Raw genomic sequence first — 16,444 nt, forward strand, 5'->3', positions numbered from 1 at the left:
TAAAAGTTATAAAAATAAATAAAACAAATATGTGGCAACACTGCAATAGAAGCTTCAAAGTGTAAACAAAAACATAAATCAGTTGTTGGCAGCCTTGCCAGACCTACGGATTTCTCCGTGGATCTACGGATTTTAAGCATTTTCTACAGATTTTCTAAGGGTTATCAAAAAACATATAGAGATTCTACAAATAAACGAAAATTCTACCTGACATAAAAAAATGGTCATCTAGTTTCATTTCGCCAAAATCAATACATTTGATTCAACCCTACGGATTTGAGCGGTTTGCAATCTGGCAACGCTGGTTGTTGGTCTCGTCTTGTGAGAGACGGACGTGTTAAAGCGAGATTCTGAATTTCGATTCAGATTAATCGTCAGTTCACGACAATATGATGTTGTAGGTGCGATGAGCGCAGATTTGAAAGGCTGCTGCTTTGTTTGTTTTGAAAAGATGCCAGTTCCGGTAAAAAAATTGACTGAAACAGCACCCATTTCAAAGGCTTCTGCTTTGTTTGTTTTGAAAACTGCCAGTTCCGATTGAAGAAGCGTAGATTTCAAAGACTGCTGTTTTTTTTTTTTTGGAAGGATGTCAGTTCCGGACAATAAGACGGACTGAAGAAGCGCAGGTTTGAAAGGTTGCTACTTTGTTTGTTTAAAAATTATGCCAAGAAAGAAGCGCTGATTTCAAAGGCTTCTGCATTTTTTGTTTTGAAATTATGCCAATTCCGGTAAATAAGACGAACTGAAGAAGCACAGATATGAAAGGCTTCTGTTTTGTTTGTTTTGAAATGATGGCACATCCGGTAAATAAGACTGATTGGAGAAGCGCCGATTTCAAAGGCTTCTGCTTTGTTTGTTTTGAAATGATGCCTGTTTCGGTCAATAAGACAGGCTGAAGAAGATTTCAAAGGCTGCTGCTTTGTTTGTTTTGAAATGATGCCAGTTCCGATTGAAGAAGCGTAGATTTGAAAGGCTTCTGCTTTGATTTATTTTGGAATGATGTTAGTTCCGGTAAATAAGACGGACTGAAGAAGCACAGATTTGAAAGGCTTCTGCTTTTTTTGTTTTGGAATGATGTCAGTTTCGGTGAATAAGACGGACTGAAGAAGCGCAGATTTGAAGCACAAATTGAATGGATTTGAAAGGCTGCTGCTTTGTTTGTTTTGAAGTAAGACGGACAGTTTCGGTAAATAAGACGGACTGAAGAAGCGATGATTTCTAAGGCTGCTGCTTTGTTTGTTTTGGATCGATTCCAGTTACGGTAAATAAGACGTACTGAAGAAGTGCAGATTTGAAAAGCTCCTGTTTTGTTTTTTTTAATGATTACAGTTCCGGTTAATAAGACAGACTGAAGAAGCGCCGATTTCAAAGCCTGCTGCTTTGTTTGTTTTGAAATTATGCCAGTTCCGGTTAATAAGACAGGCTGGAGAAGCGCCGGTTTCAAAGGCTGCTGCTTTGTTTTTTTTTCTGAACGATTCCAGTTACGGTAAATAAGACGTATTGAAGAAGCGCAGATTTGAAAAGCTTCTGTTTTGTTTTTTTTAATGATGACAGTTCCGGTAAATAAGACAGACTGAAGAAGCGCTGATTTCAAAGCCTGCTGCTTTGTTTGTTTTAAAATGGTGCCAGTTTCGGTAAATAAGACGGACTGAAGAAGTACCGATTTCAAAGGCTTCTATTTTTTGTTTTGGAATGAAGTCAGTTCCGGTGAATAAGACGGACTGAAGAAGCGCAGATTTCAAAGCCTCAAAATGTCCCATTTTAAAAAAAACTTACCCTTCAGGGACTTCAGGTAGGTGTTGAAGAAACGAGCCTTCTTGCTGATGGGCTCGTAGCTGCCGATCATTTCCAGGTGCGACTTGAACATCTTCGGTTGATTTTATTTGGCTGTCGGAAGAGAAATAAGAAACACGTTGTTAGAGAAGTTATTACTTATCGCGTTTTGTTAGCTTTGGATTTAAATTTCCAGTAGCGACATTTTAAATAATTAATTCACTGGGAAACGATATGTTTTGACTTAATGAAGCGATTTCCAAAAGAAAAACCAACAAAATTTCATCGTACGCGGAAAAACTATTTATATGACCATCAGAAGCTGACCAGATGAATCACACTCGAGCAAAAAAAAAACGGGAAGAGGAAGCCAGAAGAGAAAAAAACAGCTGCTGCTGCTGATGCTGCAGTTCATTCGCTCTAAACTTTTCGGCTGACTTTTCCGATGGCAAACAAACACACATTTTTCCCGGGGGTCGTCGTCTGCCAGCCAAGACATTTGACCAAGCCAAGCTCCCCTGCCCGATGTTCCTGGGCATTTTTCATTCTTACCTCCGTCTCAGAAAAACTCCACCATTAATTTTTGGCGCGGTCAGATTTTGCTGTATTTTTTGGCCTCGGTCCATCGGTTGCATTTTGCGAATACATTTCGCAAACTTTATTGATAAGAAATTTAAAAATTTGGTATCAGATTTTTATTGTTTCGCAAAGAACCCTTTCGAAGTTTGGCAACAAAAATATTATTTTATTTTCTTTATTTCTCGAAAATCATATATCCTTCAGATAATTTTGTACAATTTAAACTCCTTTTCGGAACTCATAACCGATTTTGAGTTTCCAACTTTAAAGTTATCTAACTGAATGTTCTTTTCAGTTAGTTTAAAACCAGTTTCAAAATTTACAATACTTTTTTCATACATGTAGAGCTATTTGAGCTCCTCGATAACTTCAAGTTTAAACAGTAAACATCCTGGAGCTCTACTATTCCCTTAAATAGAATCTAAATCAGCTCGGCAGATGATGAATTATGCACCAAAGTATTCTGACCGTTTCCGATTTATGCATGGAATTATTGCCGTAGTAGGAACCTCAATTAAAATTCATCCGTAGTCCGGCAAACAACCGAAAACATGAGAGCTGAGAATCCGCTTCAAAATTTTAAAGCCAGATGAAAGTAGTAGATACACACCCATCGCAGAGCGGTGGTGATGGTGTTTCTGTGCCAAATTACTGGCATTTCAAGCCAGACAAGGAAAACAACATAAACGCAATGAAAAAAAAAACAGAACAGTCAAAAAACAGGGAAGGTTTTTTGCTTGTGTAGGGAATTTGAAGCTTCCCAAGAAATTTTTCGATACTTGACCTGACCTTTAACAGAGTAAAATTCAGAACATCAACTAACGAGATAATGTGTAGGTCTGTACCTACACATGAAATTTATTGATCCTACAAATTGATAAACTGGAGAGCAATGAAAAAAAAGGGAAAAAAAAATAAATGAAAGTTTTCGTTAAGCGCCACTCAGCATTTTAAGAGCCTGAATCTGAATTCTGAATCTGAATTCTGAATCTGAATTCTGAATCTGAATTCTGAATCTGAATTCTGAATCTGAATTCTGAATCTGAATTCTGAATCTGAATCTGAATTCTGAATCTGAATTCTGAATCTGAATTTTAAATCTGAATTCTGAATCTGAATTCTGAATCTGAATCTGAATCTGAATTCTGAATTCTGAATCTGAATTCTGAATCTGAATTCTGAATCTGAATTCTGAATCTGAATTCTGAATCTGAATTCTGAATCTGAATTCTGAATCTGAATTCTGAATCTGAATTCTGAATCTGAATTCTGAATCTGAATTCTGAATTCTGAATTCTGAATTCTGAATCTGAATTCTGAATCTGAATTCTGAATCTGAATTCTGAATCTGAATTCTGAATCTGAATTCTGAATCTGAATTCTGAATCTGAATTCTGAATCTGAATTCTGAATCTGAATTCTGAATCTGAATTCTGAATCTGAATTCTGAATCTGAATTCTGAATCTGAATTCTGAATCTGAATTCTGAATCTAAATTCTGAATCTAAATGCTGAATCTGAATTCTGAATCTGAATTCTGAATCTGAATTCTGAATCTGAATTCTGAATCTGAATTCTGAATCTGAATTCTGAATCTGAATTCTGAATCTGAATTCTGAATCTGAATTCTGAATCTGAATTCTGAATCTGAATTCTGAATCTGAATTCTGAATCTGAATTCTGAATCTGAATTCTGAATCTGAATTCTGAATCTGAATTCTGAATCTGAATTCTGAATCTGAATTCTGAATCTAAATGCTGAATCTGAATTCTGAATCTGAATTCTGAATTTGAATTCTGAATCTGAATTCTGAATCTGAATTCTGAATCTGAATTCTGAATCTGAATTCTGAATCTGAATTCTGAATCTGGATTCTGAATCTGAATTCTGAATCTGAATTCTGAATCTGAATTCTGAATCTGAATTCTGAATCTGAATTCTGAATCTGAATTCTGAATTCTGAATCTGAATTCTGAATCTGAATTCTGAATCTGACTTTTTTTTATTTTTGAATTCTTAATTCTTGATTCCAATTGAAAATCTAGGAAACTGTGGGCTTGAGACAATTTATTTTTATTCAATACTTTGTGCTCACTTTGAAGTAAATATTTAAGATTGACTTAATTCGTCAATAAAAACGTGACTCATCAGACCGTGTCCGTGACTCATTTTCAGTTCCAAACCTTTGATTGGACAACATGGATCATTCTCGCCGATTGGTTCTAATTTGGTCCTTTCGAGAAGATGAAAAATCATCTTGCCAATCAGTTGCCTCGGCTGCTGTCGTTAGTTTGACGTTGACGGGTGTCTAAATTGGGACTGTCCTCCGGCGTCGAATACCGGGTCTGAGACCGGGCCATCGAGCGAACGAGCAAACCGGCGACTGACTGACGTCTTTCTCGTCTCGTCTCGGATTCAGAATTATGCCCCATTTTATAAATACACATTCTTCGAGAGGCTGCTAAAAACAAAACATATTTTTGCACGCAATTAGGTTTCTAGAAGAAGGTAGTTTGAGCAAATGAGAGAAGAAAAAAATCTTCGAGATACAAGGAAAGATAATGTTAAATTATATCGCACTGCGCCACAAAATGCGCGTCTTTCCTCGAAGGATAAGAGACCATTTTTGAGGGAATGTGATTTTTTTTCCTTGGTTTGCATGTTGCCGCTAGCCTTCACCCGATCAGAGAGTATGAGCACGTTAATGGCCAAGTGGATAAATTTAAATAGAACATGCCCGCGAATGTTTATGTCCCGCTTCAGAAGGGGGAAAACTCGAAGCGCAACTACCAAAAACCTGCGTGAAACATCTCTTAGCCGAGCAGTAAATATCTCTATTCTGTTTCATTTGCTGGTACAAATTTTGCTTTTCATATCCCAATGGTTTATCTGTCAGCATTCTGGGCTGATTTTTGGGGCAATATGTGAGCGCACTATTTTTAGACCATCTTCGCAACCGAAATGGGAGTCGGTCTAAAAAATTTTCCCCTGTCCTAACCAGACTTTTGATTTTTCGTTGAAGGTTTTTCCCAAAGGTGAGAAAACCTTCAAAAATTCAAATAATTGATTGGTAAACAGCACAAATTGGCAATTTGTCACTGGCTAAAAGTCTCAGGAAAAAAAACTGGGGGAGACCGATTGCCGAATAATTGGCTTTTGAAGCGCTCTATGGAGCCACGACTTTTTTTTCGCTCGGTTGAAATTCTTCGGAATCGTGCAATCAACCGAATTGATTTCGTTTTCCTTTATTGCATTAAGTCACAGGCCGTCTGGTATCGCGATGCTCTTCAACCCGGAAACATAAATGTACTTCATGAATATTCCAACTGGTAAAACCGTTTTATTTTTTGTCTTTTGTGTGTTTGCGGAAACGATCACAGTGCTTCACGATCACTCGCGGCAACAATCAAACCCCACTTTTTACCCACCGGAAATCATCCACAGAATTCACTGGAAAACCACTCTCCTGAACCAAACACCCACACCAATTTGGCCGGCAGTGTCTCCGGCCTCAAACACTCGTTAAATTTATTCCTGAGATAAACACATTTTCCGAGTTGAGGAAAAAATTGAGCAAATGAAATAGCATCTGCTCCATTTCACACACAGTCAGTCCTTATAAAATTAATTCCAGAGAGAAAAAAACTTTAAACGAAAGATATTCCAACAAGTTGCTTCCAACCTCCCGAAGAGGAACCAAGGCGAAACGAAAAATATCAAGCACACAGTCTCACGTTGAAATTGTTCACTTTTCCGCCTCCGGCTTTTGGAAAATATTCAAATCACAATAAATGGAGCTGGGGCTGGCAGCAGATTTGTAGCTTCGGGGGGACAAAAATTTTCTACTCAACCAAATCCACACCTTGCCGAATAAGAAGAAGCACTAGAACCAGAAGAAGCAAACACGTACCGATCCGGTCTCCTCCCGAGTTGATGATGATGGTAGGGGCGAAAAAATTCAACTGCTCTTTTTGCAAGATAACTCAAGACTGATTAGACTGATACCGGCTAGGTGCTGGCGAAACCCGATTCTTCTTCTTGTTCTTTACCTTTGGCTTGACTCTTTTTTTTCGATCTCCTCCTGTCGGTGACTCGCGGTTTGGATCAACGGGTTGGAGCGTACTGGGGGGTGGTTGGTTTTCTTGGTGCTTAAAAACCTCCTCGGCAGGGCTGCTAACCAACGTACCCCCACCATCCCCCACGCGCACCCGAGATGGATGGGATGATCGCCAACGCCAAAGGACACACACACCACTGACGGAAGGGAGCTTTTTCCCGAAACATTTGTTTTTCTTTTTGTATGTATACGTGTGTGTGTGTGTGTGTGTGCGATGTCTGTGCGCGGAGGAGCTTCATAGGCGCGCGATAATTATCCGTCTCCGAGATCGAACTTCGTTCCTCAAACGAGGTTCAATGGCTTTGGGTTTGAAAAGTGGGCGTCAGAGTTAGGTATTTGTGTTTTTTTTTTCAACATGTTCTGTAGTTATGAGATTTCATCATGATTTTTTTTTTCACGGTGGTTTCTTCCACGGCTTTTTGTGATTGTCATGAGACATGAGACATAAGTCATGAGATTCTGTAGTTTTGAGATTTAATCATGAATTTTTTTTTCATGAGACATGAGACATTAGTCATGAGACATGAGACATGAGACGTCTCTCGTCTCACGACATGAGACATGAGACATGAGATGTCTTTCGTCTCACGTCTCACGTCTCGCGTCTCACGTTTCACGTCTCATGTCTCAAACTCAAGTCTCACGTCTCAAGTCTCATGTCTCACGTCTCATGTCTCATGTCTCATGTCTCATGTCTCATGTCTCATGTCTCATGTCTCATGTCTCATGTCTCATGTCTCATGTCTCATGTCTCATGTCTCATGTCTCATGTCTCATGTCTCATGTTTCATGTCTCATGTCTCATGTCTCATGTCTCATGTCTCATGTCTCATGTCTCATGTCTCATGTCTCATGTCTCATGTCTCATGTCTCATGTCTCATGTCTCATGTCTCATATCTCATGTCTCATGTCTCATGTCTCATGTCTCATGTCTCATGTCTCATGTCTCATGTCTCATGTCTCATGTCTCATGTCTCATGTCTCATGTCTCATGTCTCATGTCTCATGTCTCATGTCTCATGTCTCATGTCTCATGTCTCATGTCTCATGTCTCATGTCTCATGTCTCATGTCTCATGTCTCATGTCTCATGTCTCATGTCTCATGTCTCATGTCTCATGTCTCATGTCTCATGTCTCATGTCTCATGTCTCATGTCTCACGTCCTATGTCTGACTTCATTCTAGTAAAAGAACAGAAGTTTGTGTACTTAGAATTACAACGTTCCGTTTTCCACTGTGTTTTCGTCGTAGAGCTTGTGATATAGCTCAGTTGGCAAGTCAGTAGCTTCCTGAGCCGATGTCCGTGAGTTCGAGCCCAAGAGTAAACATCGATCACAGTTGTACCGGATAAGTTTTTCAATGGCTGTCCGCCAACTGCATCGTTGATATAAGTCGAGAATGACATAAAGATGTTAAAACGACTATAATCGAAGCAAAAAAAAAGTGTTTTCGTCGTGTTTTGTGCAGTTTTATTCGTTGCGTTTTTGTTTCACGTTTTGTTCTTCTATGGTGCGGCCGTGAGAAGTGAACTGCCAACCGATCCATCGTTCTCGTGCCGTGATTACCCCGATTGAAATCCGTTCCATTTGCGGTTGTTTTTGTTGTTTGTTTTGATCCGACCCCGCTCTGAACGTGGCACAGATACTGTTTCAAACAGACGAGAAACTGTGTTCAAATCAATTCAGTGCAACACGATTTTTTTTGTGCATTGTATGCGATATGGCCTGCGACAAATGCGCTAAACCTACAAGCGACTCCGACAGCATTCTTTGTTAGGGCCTCTGTAGTCTGGCGTATCACTTAAAGTGTGCGGGGTGTCTTTAGTCGCACCTCAAGTCGAAGGCTGACTACAAAAATCTGCTCTGGGTTTGTGACGAATGTTGCAAACTTCTGAAAAATGCTGATCTTTGGACAGTTACGAATCTCTTATCGTGGACTTTTGCGACGGTTGCTCCTCGCGAAAGAAACTTTTGGATCTATCTGGCTCGATTGCAAAATAGTGCTACGGCCAAAAATATCGAAGAGCTCGTAATGGAATGTCTCCAATGCGAATCAGTTGGAGTTCATGCCCTGGTCCGAAAGGATGTTGATGTTTCTACGCTCAGATCAATATCTTTCAAAGTTGGGGTGGATTCTAATTTGAAAGACACTGCGTTTTCCCCAAAGACTTGGCCTGCTGGGATCTTATTCAGAGAATTCAAGGATTTTGGTTCAAAAAACCCTTTGACACGTGCTGTCACTTTCTCACTAGTTGCGTCATCCTCGGAGACTCCCGGCTGTTCCAAACCTCGGGTGGCGCCAATTCAGTGAACGCCTCTACCGATGGTTTACCGAGAATGGACAACGAGTCTTCTACAGCCTCGACTTCAAGCAACCGCATAAGACTCTCGAATTTCTGGTCGTCCGAACCTTCCAACAACTTTTGTGTTGACTCCAGCCAGCGGCATCAGTCGTCCTGGCCTGAGTACGATTGCGGCGATGAGGTTCTCCAGCTTGTACTAACTCAGCACACCAACTCTCGCCAAATTAACAGCGTCGAGAATGAGAATGGTCGCTTGCTCGACCTCTGTTTTGTTAACGACGGATCCCAATTGGCTACGATTGAACTAACTCCTGCACATCTTTCGCTTGAAATTTTTGAAGTTGTGACTCCTATCAAGAAGCCGGCATCCTTTTTTCTCGATTTCAAGAACGCCGATTTTGCCGTTATTTCACAAACGCTAGACGCCATCGAATGGGATTCTGAACTCGAATCTTCCGATTTAAACGCGCATATGTTGATTCCTATAAAACGAATCTTTCAAGCATCGCTCACGGAATCCACGTTCCCTTCCATTTAGAGAGAGGCTTACATGTTTCCGATCCGCAAAAAAGGTGACAGAAAGAATGTTAACATTATCGCGATATTTCTGCCCTATGTGCGATTGCCAAACTGTTTGAGCTAGTTGTACTAGGTAGATCAATTTTTCTTGTATTGCAAATTTTATTTCTCTAACGAGGAAGTTGGCCATGAATTTTGGACATCTGACGTATTTTTTTCGTGCTCCGTGAAAATTTATCAAAATAATACTGTAAATAGCCAAAAAATCATGAAATTGTGCATAAAGATTAGAAAGGATAACGTTGATGTAAATGATGGGTCATCAGGAAGAATTAGGAGACAGCCTAAACCTTCTATACCATTTAATGGATCTGATGAGATCGTTTCTTTTTGAAACTTTAATGCTTTTACTAATTTTTTCAGTTCTATCTGCCGAGTAGGATTTCCCATATAAATATCCCTTCCCCTTCCTATCTGAATACAACGACCTGGGTCGTACGAGTTATCTGCATCTGAAAAGTTTTATTTGCTGTATCAGATCATCCCCATTATGATTACATTGACTTGTCGTGGTGTGCATTATTGTACTACACCTATTTTTAAAATCAACACTTGAAACGAATATTGAATCCAGATACTCGTTTTGGCATCTTGTGTTTGTTTTGATGATTAAGTTGTTCTTTGTGTATCAGCCAATGCAAGATGTGTGTAGTCACCCAATGCTATGCTATGCTATGCTATTGCAAATTTTATTTCTCTAACGAACAAAATGGATTCATGCCTAAGTGCTCTACGACAACAAACCTGTTGACGTTCACATCTTTTGTGCAAGACAGCTTTGCCAGAGGATCTTAGACCGACGTAATCTACACCGACCTGTCCGCGGTTTTCGATCAGGTAAAACACAAAATAGCCATAGCCAAACTAGATTTTGCGGCTCTTTACTGAAATGGTTCCATAACTACCTGGTAGCAGAACATAAATTTTTCAAACATCATAGTTGACTTGATTGCTGATTTTCACTGATTCTTCACCATCACGTTTCAGGTCTCATTTTACTACTAGTCTAGCTTCAAAAGACTGGAAAACCTTGACTGTCGTCATGGATTTCTGTTCGCGTGACGGATGTTATTTTTCAAACGACGGTCGTCAAAGCAAGTTGATGGCGTCGTTTCGAAGCGATCGTGTATGTTGAAAAAAAATCGAGAATTTGGATTGCTTGTTCTGCATCATAGTACATGGAAAATAACAGGTAGGCCATTGCGCTTAACCTCACTTCGAAGCTCCGTGTATGTACACAGCATGCTTGCATACCAACAAAAATAGTTATGAGAATTTGGCAATTTTATATAGAATGACAACCAAAATTATTAATTTCTTCGTCGATAGCCATTCGATTCTTTCGAAAAGGGCTTCAGATTAAAGGTTGTTTCTTCAGGGTCATCGGAAACTATTTTTTGCTTCGGATTTTTGGATCTGAACCATAAATAATGAGCATTCAAAAGACATTTTTATCGTCGTCCCTGTTTTTTGAGAGCAAGCAATGAAATATTTTCTTCTGTCCATGTTAAAAATTTGATAAATGATCTAAAATACTTCATGTTTCTGTGACAAAAAGTCAATTTGTTTGAATTTTTATTCAAATCGCACAAGAAAATGGTCACACAAGGCAAAAATATCACCAGATTTTAGTTTGAAATCGACAAAAAGCCCATTGTATATTACTTTTAGAGATGTTGAAAAGCCAAATATTGTTTTTTTTGCTTAAAAATGCATAAGTGCATATTTTTCACATAATTTTAATGCTTGTCAATTTTAAGAAAAAAATGATTTTCTGATAAATTCCATACATTTGCCAGTTGTTTCCATAACTATTTTTCGGGGCCTCCTACCAATACGTTGAAAGTGTAGGAGTTATGTGAGTTTACTACAGGTTTTAGAGCTAAACAGGAGGCCACGATTATATTGAAAAGAGTTAGTCAGATATTTTCCAGACGTCAACTAATAAAGTCCATTATCGAAATTATCTAGTATTGCTTTTATTGAAAACCGGCATCCTTCAAAAGAGAGAGGAATAGCCTACCTTGTATATTTCAAAGTACTATGGTTCTGCATGTCCTTTTCGGCGTCGTCTCAGAATGCTTTCTAATCTAAACAATATTCCGTCACAGTCAAAATGGCGAGGACGAACTGAAGGCGACTATGATTATTTCGACGCTTCATTTCACTGAAGGTTGAGGAAAGATTGTTTGCTTAGTTACTCATAAGAAGGCGTCTGTATTGAATGTGACTGCTTTAATTTTTTCGTAGTCACAGTTTTATGACTGATGACGGTGACTTTTTTACGCTCTGCTTGGTAGGACGGAAACTTACTGTCGAACAGGTGAATCATTTTCCAATCAATTCCCTGCCTCTTCTGGAGTATCCCAAGGGAGCCACCTAGGACCCATAATATTCCTGAACTGCTTCAACGACCTGCTGCTGCTTCTCGATGGACCAAAACTGGCGTATGCCGACAACTTGAAATTGTTTCTAACCATCAACAGTCCCGAAGATGTCAACGTCTTGCAGAGCCAGTTTAATATCTTCGCTACCTGGTGTGATGTCAGTTGCCTTCCCTTGAATCACAACAAATGCATGGTAATTTCGTTTTCACGCTGATTATTTTCTTGGACATTAGACAGTTGCACGAGTTGAGCTTGTGAAAGACCTTGATGTGATCCTGGACTAACGGCTGCATTTCAAGATCCACACAAACTACATCGTCGTTAAAGCCTGGATCTTTTATTTCGCATGACAAAAAACTTTAAGGATGTTTATTGTCTCAAGAGTCTTTACTGCAGCTTGGTTCGATCGTCCCTCGAATATGCCTCGGCTGTATGGTGATCCTACTATAAAATGGCTCGGAGCGTATCGAGGCCAACCAGAGGCGTTTTTTTGCGTTTCGCAAGACCCCTTCCGACTGCCCAGCTACGGAAGCCGCTGCCACCTTATTGACATCGACACGCTGCAGGCTCGCCGGACCACAACACGTGCCTGTTTTGTCGCCGATCTGCTTTCGTCGAGAACCGACTGCCCCGCACTGTTAGAAGCACTCCAACTCAGCGTATGATCTCGAGGCTTGAGGAATCGTGATCTTCAGCTCTTTGCTCTTCTGCGGCAGAATAACTAAGGAGCTAATATAGCGCTAATAGGTGCAATAAGGACGTTTATCCGCTTCTACGATCATTTCGATTTTGACGTTTCGGGGGAGTTACTCCGAAGAAGAGTCCCTAGTGCTTTAAGTATAGTTTAGGATAAATTCGTGTAATTGTAGTTTGTCTTTAATTTTTAACCTATCATTTGGATCAATATGTGATCTGATGATGAACAATAAACAAACAAACAAAAGAAACCATCCCGATTTTTTGTTTCATATTCAGATTCGAATTTGTTTGAATTCCATTCTTAACCAAGTTGCAAAGCTTGAAAGCTTTTAGAATCAGCTTCCCAATTCGAAATTCATATTTTAATTCAGATTCGCAAGTTGGATGAACTATATATAATTGAAATAATTAATTAAGATTCAAATCAAAGATTGATGACTGAGGCAAAAATAGTTTATATAAAGATTCCCAACTCTTATGAAAACCGGGAGACAAAAAAAATAAGCGCCACCATCAAATATGACGGCAGAAATGCAACTAAAACACAGTGAACACTGTTAGCAGAAAAAACTCATGTAAAGCAGTTTTTATCACACGGTGGGATACATGTACTAAAAGCACAGCAATCAAAAGTCCCATTAATTTTTGCACTCAAAAATCTCCAGTGAGATGAGAATGATGGGAATGAGGGTGTGGATTATTTTATGCGCAGCGCACAAAATGGGACTGCACACTTTAGATCTGTGGATTGTGACATTTGTGCCATATTTCAAATCAGTACCTATTTAAATTAGTTTTTTTTTTTTTTCTACTCGCTAACCGCTTTTTGTGACTGCAAAAGATTGCACAATATCCAAATTTCAAAAAAAAAAAATATCAGCATGATTGTTTCACTTTGAAGAAGACTCAAAATTTGCAAAATTAATAATAAAATAATATTCTTCAAAATTTTACACGACACTTCAGATAAAGTAAAATGCCACAGTTTTATAAGTTGATCCAGCTGTTTCTATCATGCAGCACTTTGAGTATTGTGTTTTTTCTAACTGATTTTCTTGCAGGCCATTTAGCTAAATTTAGTTCTATGTACAAATTTAACAGAGTAAATAAAGATAGCGGTACACCTCAGGTGAAAATGAAAAATCTTCTCTAGCCAGTAACTAAAAATAGTTGAAAGATGAATTTTGAACTGGTCTCAAGAGTTTAAAATCTCCTAAGATGTTTTAATTTCGATTCCTCTGATTTAACCGTAGGAATGTTATCACATTGAGGTAATCAAAAAATAAAATCTTAAGAAGTTTTAAACACTGAGACTGGCTTGAAATTCAACTTTTCACTATGTACTTAAATTATAAATTGTCAAGTATTCTTAAATTATAATTTTCTTTATACACTTTTTTTATTCATTGCTGATATAAATAATCAAATTAAAAGCATTGTGAACGTTAATGTTTTCATTATTATTTTAACTGTCAGTATCATTTGATTCTGCAAAATTTAATCAAATTACTTCAGAGTGCATTTTGAATAATTTTAAATTGATTGAAAACATATCAGAGTGCATCATGATCTGCACGCTCGGAACTTTAAACACAATTTGTGAGAAATGTTGACCTTTTCCGTCAGCAGGTGGTGCTGATGTTTGTAGAAAGAATGTCTGTTGGAATTTATATGAAAAATGTCAAGAGCTGGGTATCTTTATATCTACTATCTTTGACTGAGGGCTCTGAAGCAAATTTCAATTCTTGGCTTGTATTTTAAATTCTCATCTGGAATCTAAATTCAGAAATCGTTGTTTGTACATGCAAGAAGTCGTTTCGAAATTTGAAAACATATCAAAAATTCAAATTTTGAATGCAGGTTCTGTATTCACTTTCCGAATATATATTCAAAATTCAGATTCAGAATCAGCTCGTGAATGAGTTTTACATTCAACCTAACCGGACCGCGAAAATTTTTTTTTGAGAAATTCAAAAATGACCTCAAATCGACTCAATCTATTGGAATACTCCACTTTCAGACAGTAGAAGACAGAGGCTCGGTCATTACCAGGAGAAGTTTGGCCTTCAGTCGTCAAGAGGAGAGGTTATCGAAGAGCATAAATATGTGTATACTTAAAGTGGATTCGTAAATGAGTTTTGCCGTGATCCCACAAGCGCTTATACATAAGAGCTGTCTTAGGGTGGAATCCAGATTCAACTTTAGATGGTTAACCTAAGTTTCTGGTTTGTTGTGTTTTTTAGAGTATATATACCAGAAAAGTATGTTGTGGAAATATCTACCTACTGTTGAAGGAAGTACGCCCATGATTGCAAGCGTTAAAGGCAACACAGCAATCATCCAAAACTTTTATCAACGGTACAGCTTTCGACGCAGTCTAACATAATGAGAAATATGTAGATCTCCTAGTCTCCCGGTGCTCCCGTTTTAAGTTGTAACGCGGTACTTAAAGTACCAGAGCGCAGAGAATATGCTCGAAGCAGGAATCGTACACCCAAAGAAGAGGTTGCAAAATTTCAATGCCGATCGCCATGTGCCGAAAATGCGCTGAAATATGCATGGCGCCTAAGATTATACAATGTTTGTATACCCATCACTGGCATACAAACTTGAGCTTCCGGGAAACATGATGCAGGACTAAAAATATTTTGCGGGATTTTTATCCTACTGGATAATTAGAAAGAAGAAAATTTAAAAAAAAATTGTCGTTGTTCATCTTGCCCATTCGACAGCTTAACAAGTGTTCCACCTGAAGCATAAAGTTAGTTGTCAAAGTCTTTCTTCACGGTTCAACACAAAAAAATCGAATCAACGCCGCTGGCGTTCACATCTTATACCAATGGAACAATATCAAGAACTCATGATTGGAGTAAAAATTGAATTTTGGGTGTAGGAATTAGCTCCAAGAGAGCTGTGCTGTAACGAAGAGCAGCAACACAGATACACCTCTTCCTAAATAGTAGGATCCCTACCAAACAGCAAACGAACCCGATCGGTAAACGATTCAAAGCGTCTAAAAATAGCCGAACGGTTGCGTTCTACAGGAGAGCAAGTCGTTGAATGAAAGTCTACGACAAGATCACGTTTCGGGTTCTGCCACACCCTACCTCCTATCGTCTCGCTACACTTCGCATTGGGTAAGATCCAATCGGGGAGATGGTTCGAAAACGAAATGCGCTTTTCTCGTGTGGAGTTGTTTTTTTTCGTGTTGTTTCTTTATTCTAGTGGGGAACCTATTTATTTTTTTTTTCTTTGTTCGAAGAGTGTTGTTACCTTTGACGCCTTCGTTTGAACTTGAGATACCATTTGAAATTCTCGTTCTGAACTTGACAATCGATTCCGCACTTTTAGAACTAGCCAAGTGTACCTATCAATTTGGGAACTTTATTTTTTGTTAAATTAACTTGGTTCAGTATTGTGCCCTCGAAAACCTTAGCCTTTTTTCTAAGTTCAAAATGAAAACTAATGGAAGAATTTTTGTTAGAGTTATACCGAATATTCTGCCTGACAAAAATGTATAACTAAAATTAAAAATTTGCCGGATATTCGAATCACCGAAAAGTTGTGCTTAGTATCAGCTGAATATAGTAATTTTCAAATTTACATGGTATAACCAATACAGAAACTCTCTTTTCTAAGAACTTTGTAATGAAGATATGTTCTTAAAGCAGATCCGTATTAGAGACGATATGTACATTTAAGTTTAGTGAAAAAAATATCAGATAATTCCTTACCATGATATTTAAAAATTACAACGCCCAAAGATCTGGAAAACATTTTTACATGGTAAAATTTTCAAAATGTCAAAATTTCTACCACTTTTTCTCAAAACCAGTGAACTTGCTCTAATGATAAAGTAACAAAGTTTTGTATTATATTTGCTTAAAAACATCCTTTTAACAAACAAGGTAAATTTTGGGTTCATGTTGAAGTTATGTTGCAGTGCTGAAACAGTAACGTATCAGCGGAGTAGGCCATGTTTTAAGACGTGGACTTGCAATAATCA

At 38.4% G+C, this 16,444-nt stretch overlaps 2 protein-coding genes across 10 annotated transcripts in view; one reads left to right on the top strand and one right to left on the bottom strand.

Moving 5' to 3' along the window:
• The window catches only part of LOC129743504 (CLIP domain-containing serine protease B4-like), a 170,969-nt gene that overhangs the window by 76,379 nt on the left and 78,146 nt on the right, over positions 1 to 16,444 (top strand). The gene's annotated exons all lie outside the window — the stretch shown is intronic.
• Positions 1 to 16,444, bottom strand: part of LOC129743545 (uncharacterized) — a 100,213-nt gene that overhangs the window by 6,296 nt on the left and 77,473 nt on the right. For 2 of the 5 annotated variants that reach the window (XM_055735610.1, XM_055735585.1), the window contains exons 1-2: positions 6,264 to 6,403; positions 1,777 to 1,887 (exon numbers count right to left, since the gene is read on the bottom strand). In XM_055735610.1, coding sequence (XP_055591585.1) covers positions 1,777 to 1,867 — 91 coding nt within the window. In that variant the 5' untranslated portion in view covers positions 1,868 to 1,887; positions 6,264 to 6,403. Of the gene's footprint in view, positions 1 to 1,776; positions 1,888 to 6,087; positions 6,127 to 6,263; positions 6,519 to 16,444 lie in introns of those variants that run through there. The other 3 variants (XM_055735592.1, XM_055735594.1, XM_055735601.1) reach the window with 3 other exon arrangements.

Source organism: Uranotaenia lowii, chromosome 1 (assembly GCF_029784155.1).
Source record: "Uranotaenia lowii strain MFRU-FL chromosome 1, ASM2978415v1, whole genome shotgun sequence".
In the NCBI taxonomy this organism is placed as follows: Eukaryota; Metazoa; Arthropoda; class Insecta; order Diptera; family Culicidae; genus Uranotaenia; species Uranotaenia lowii.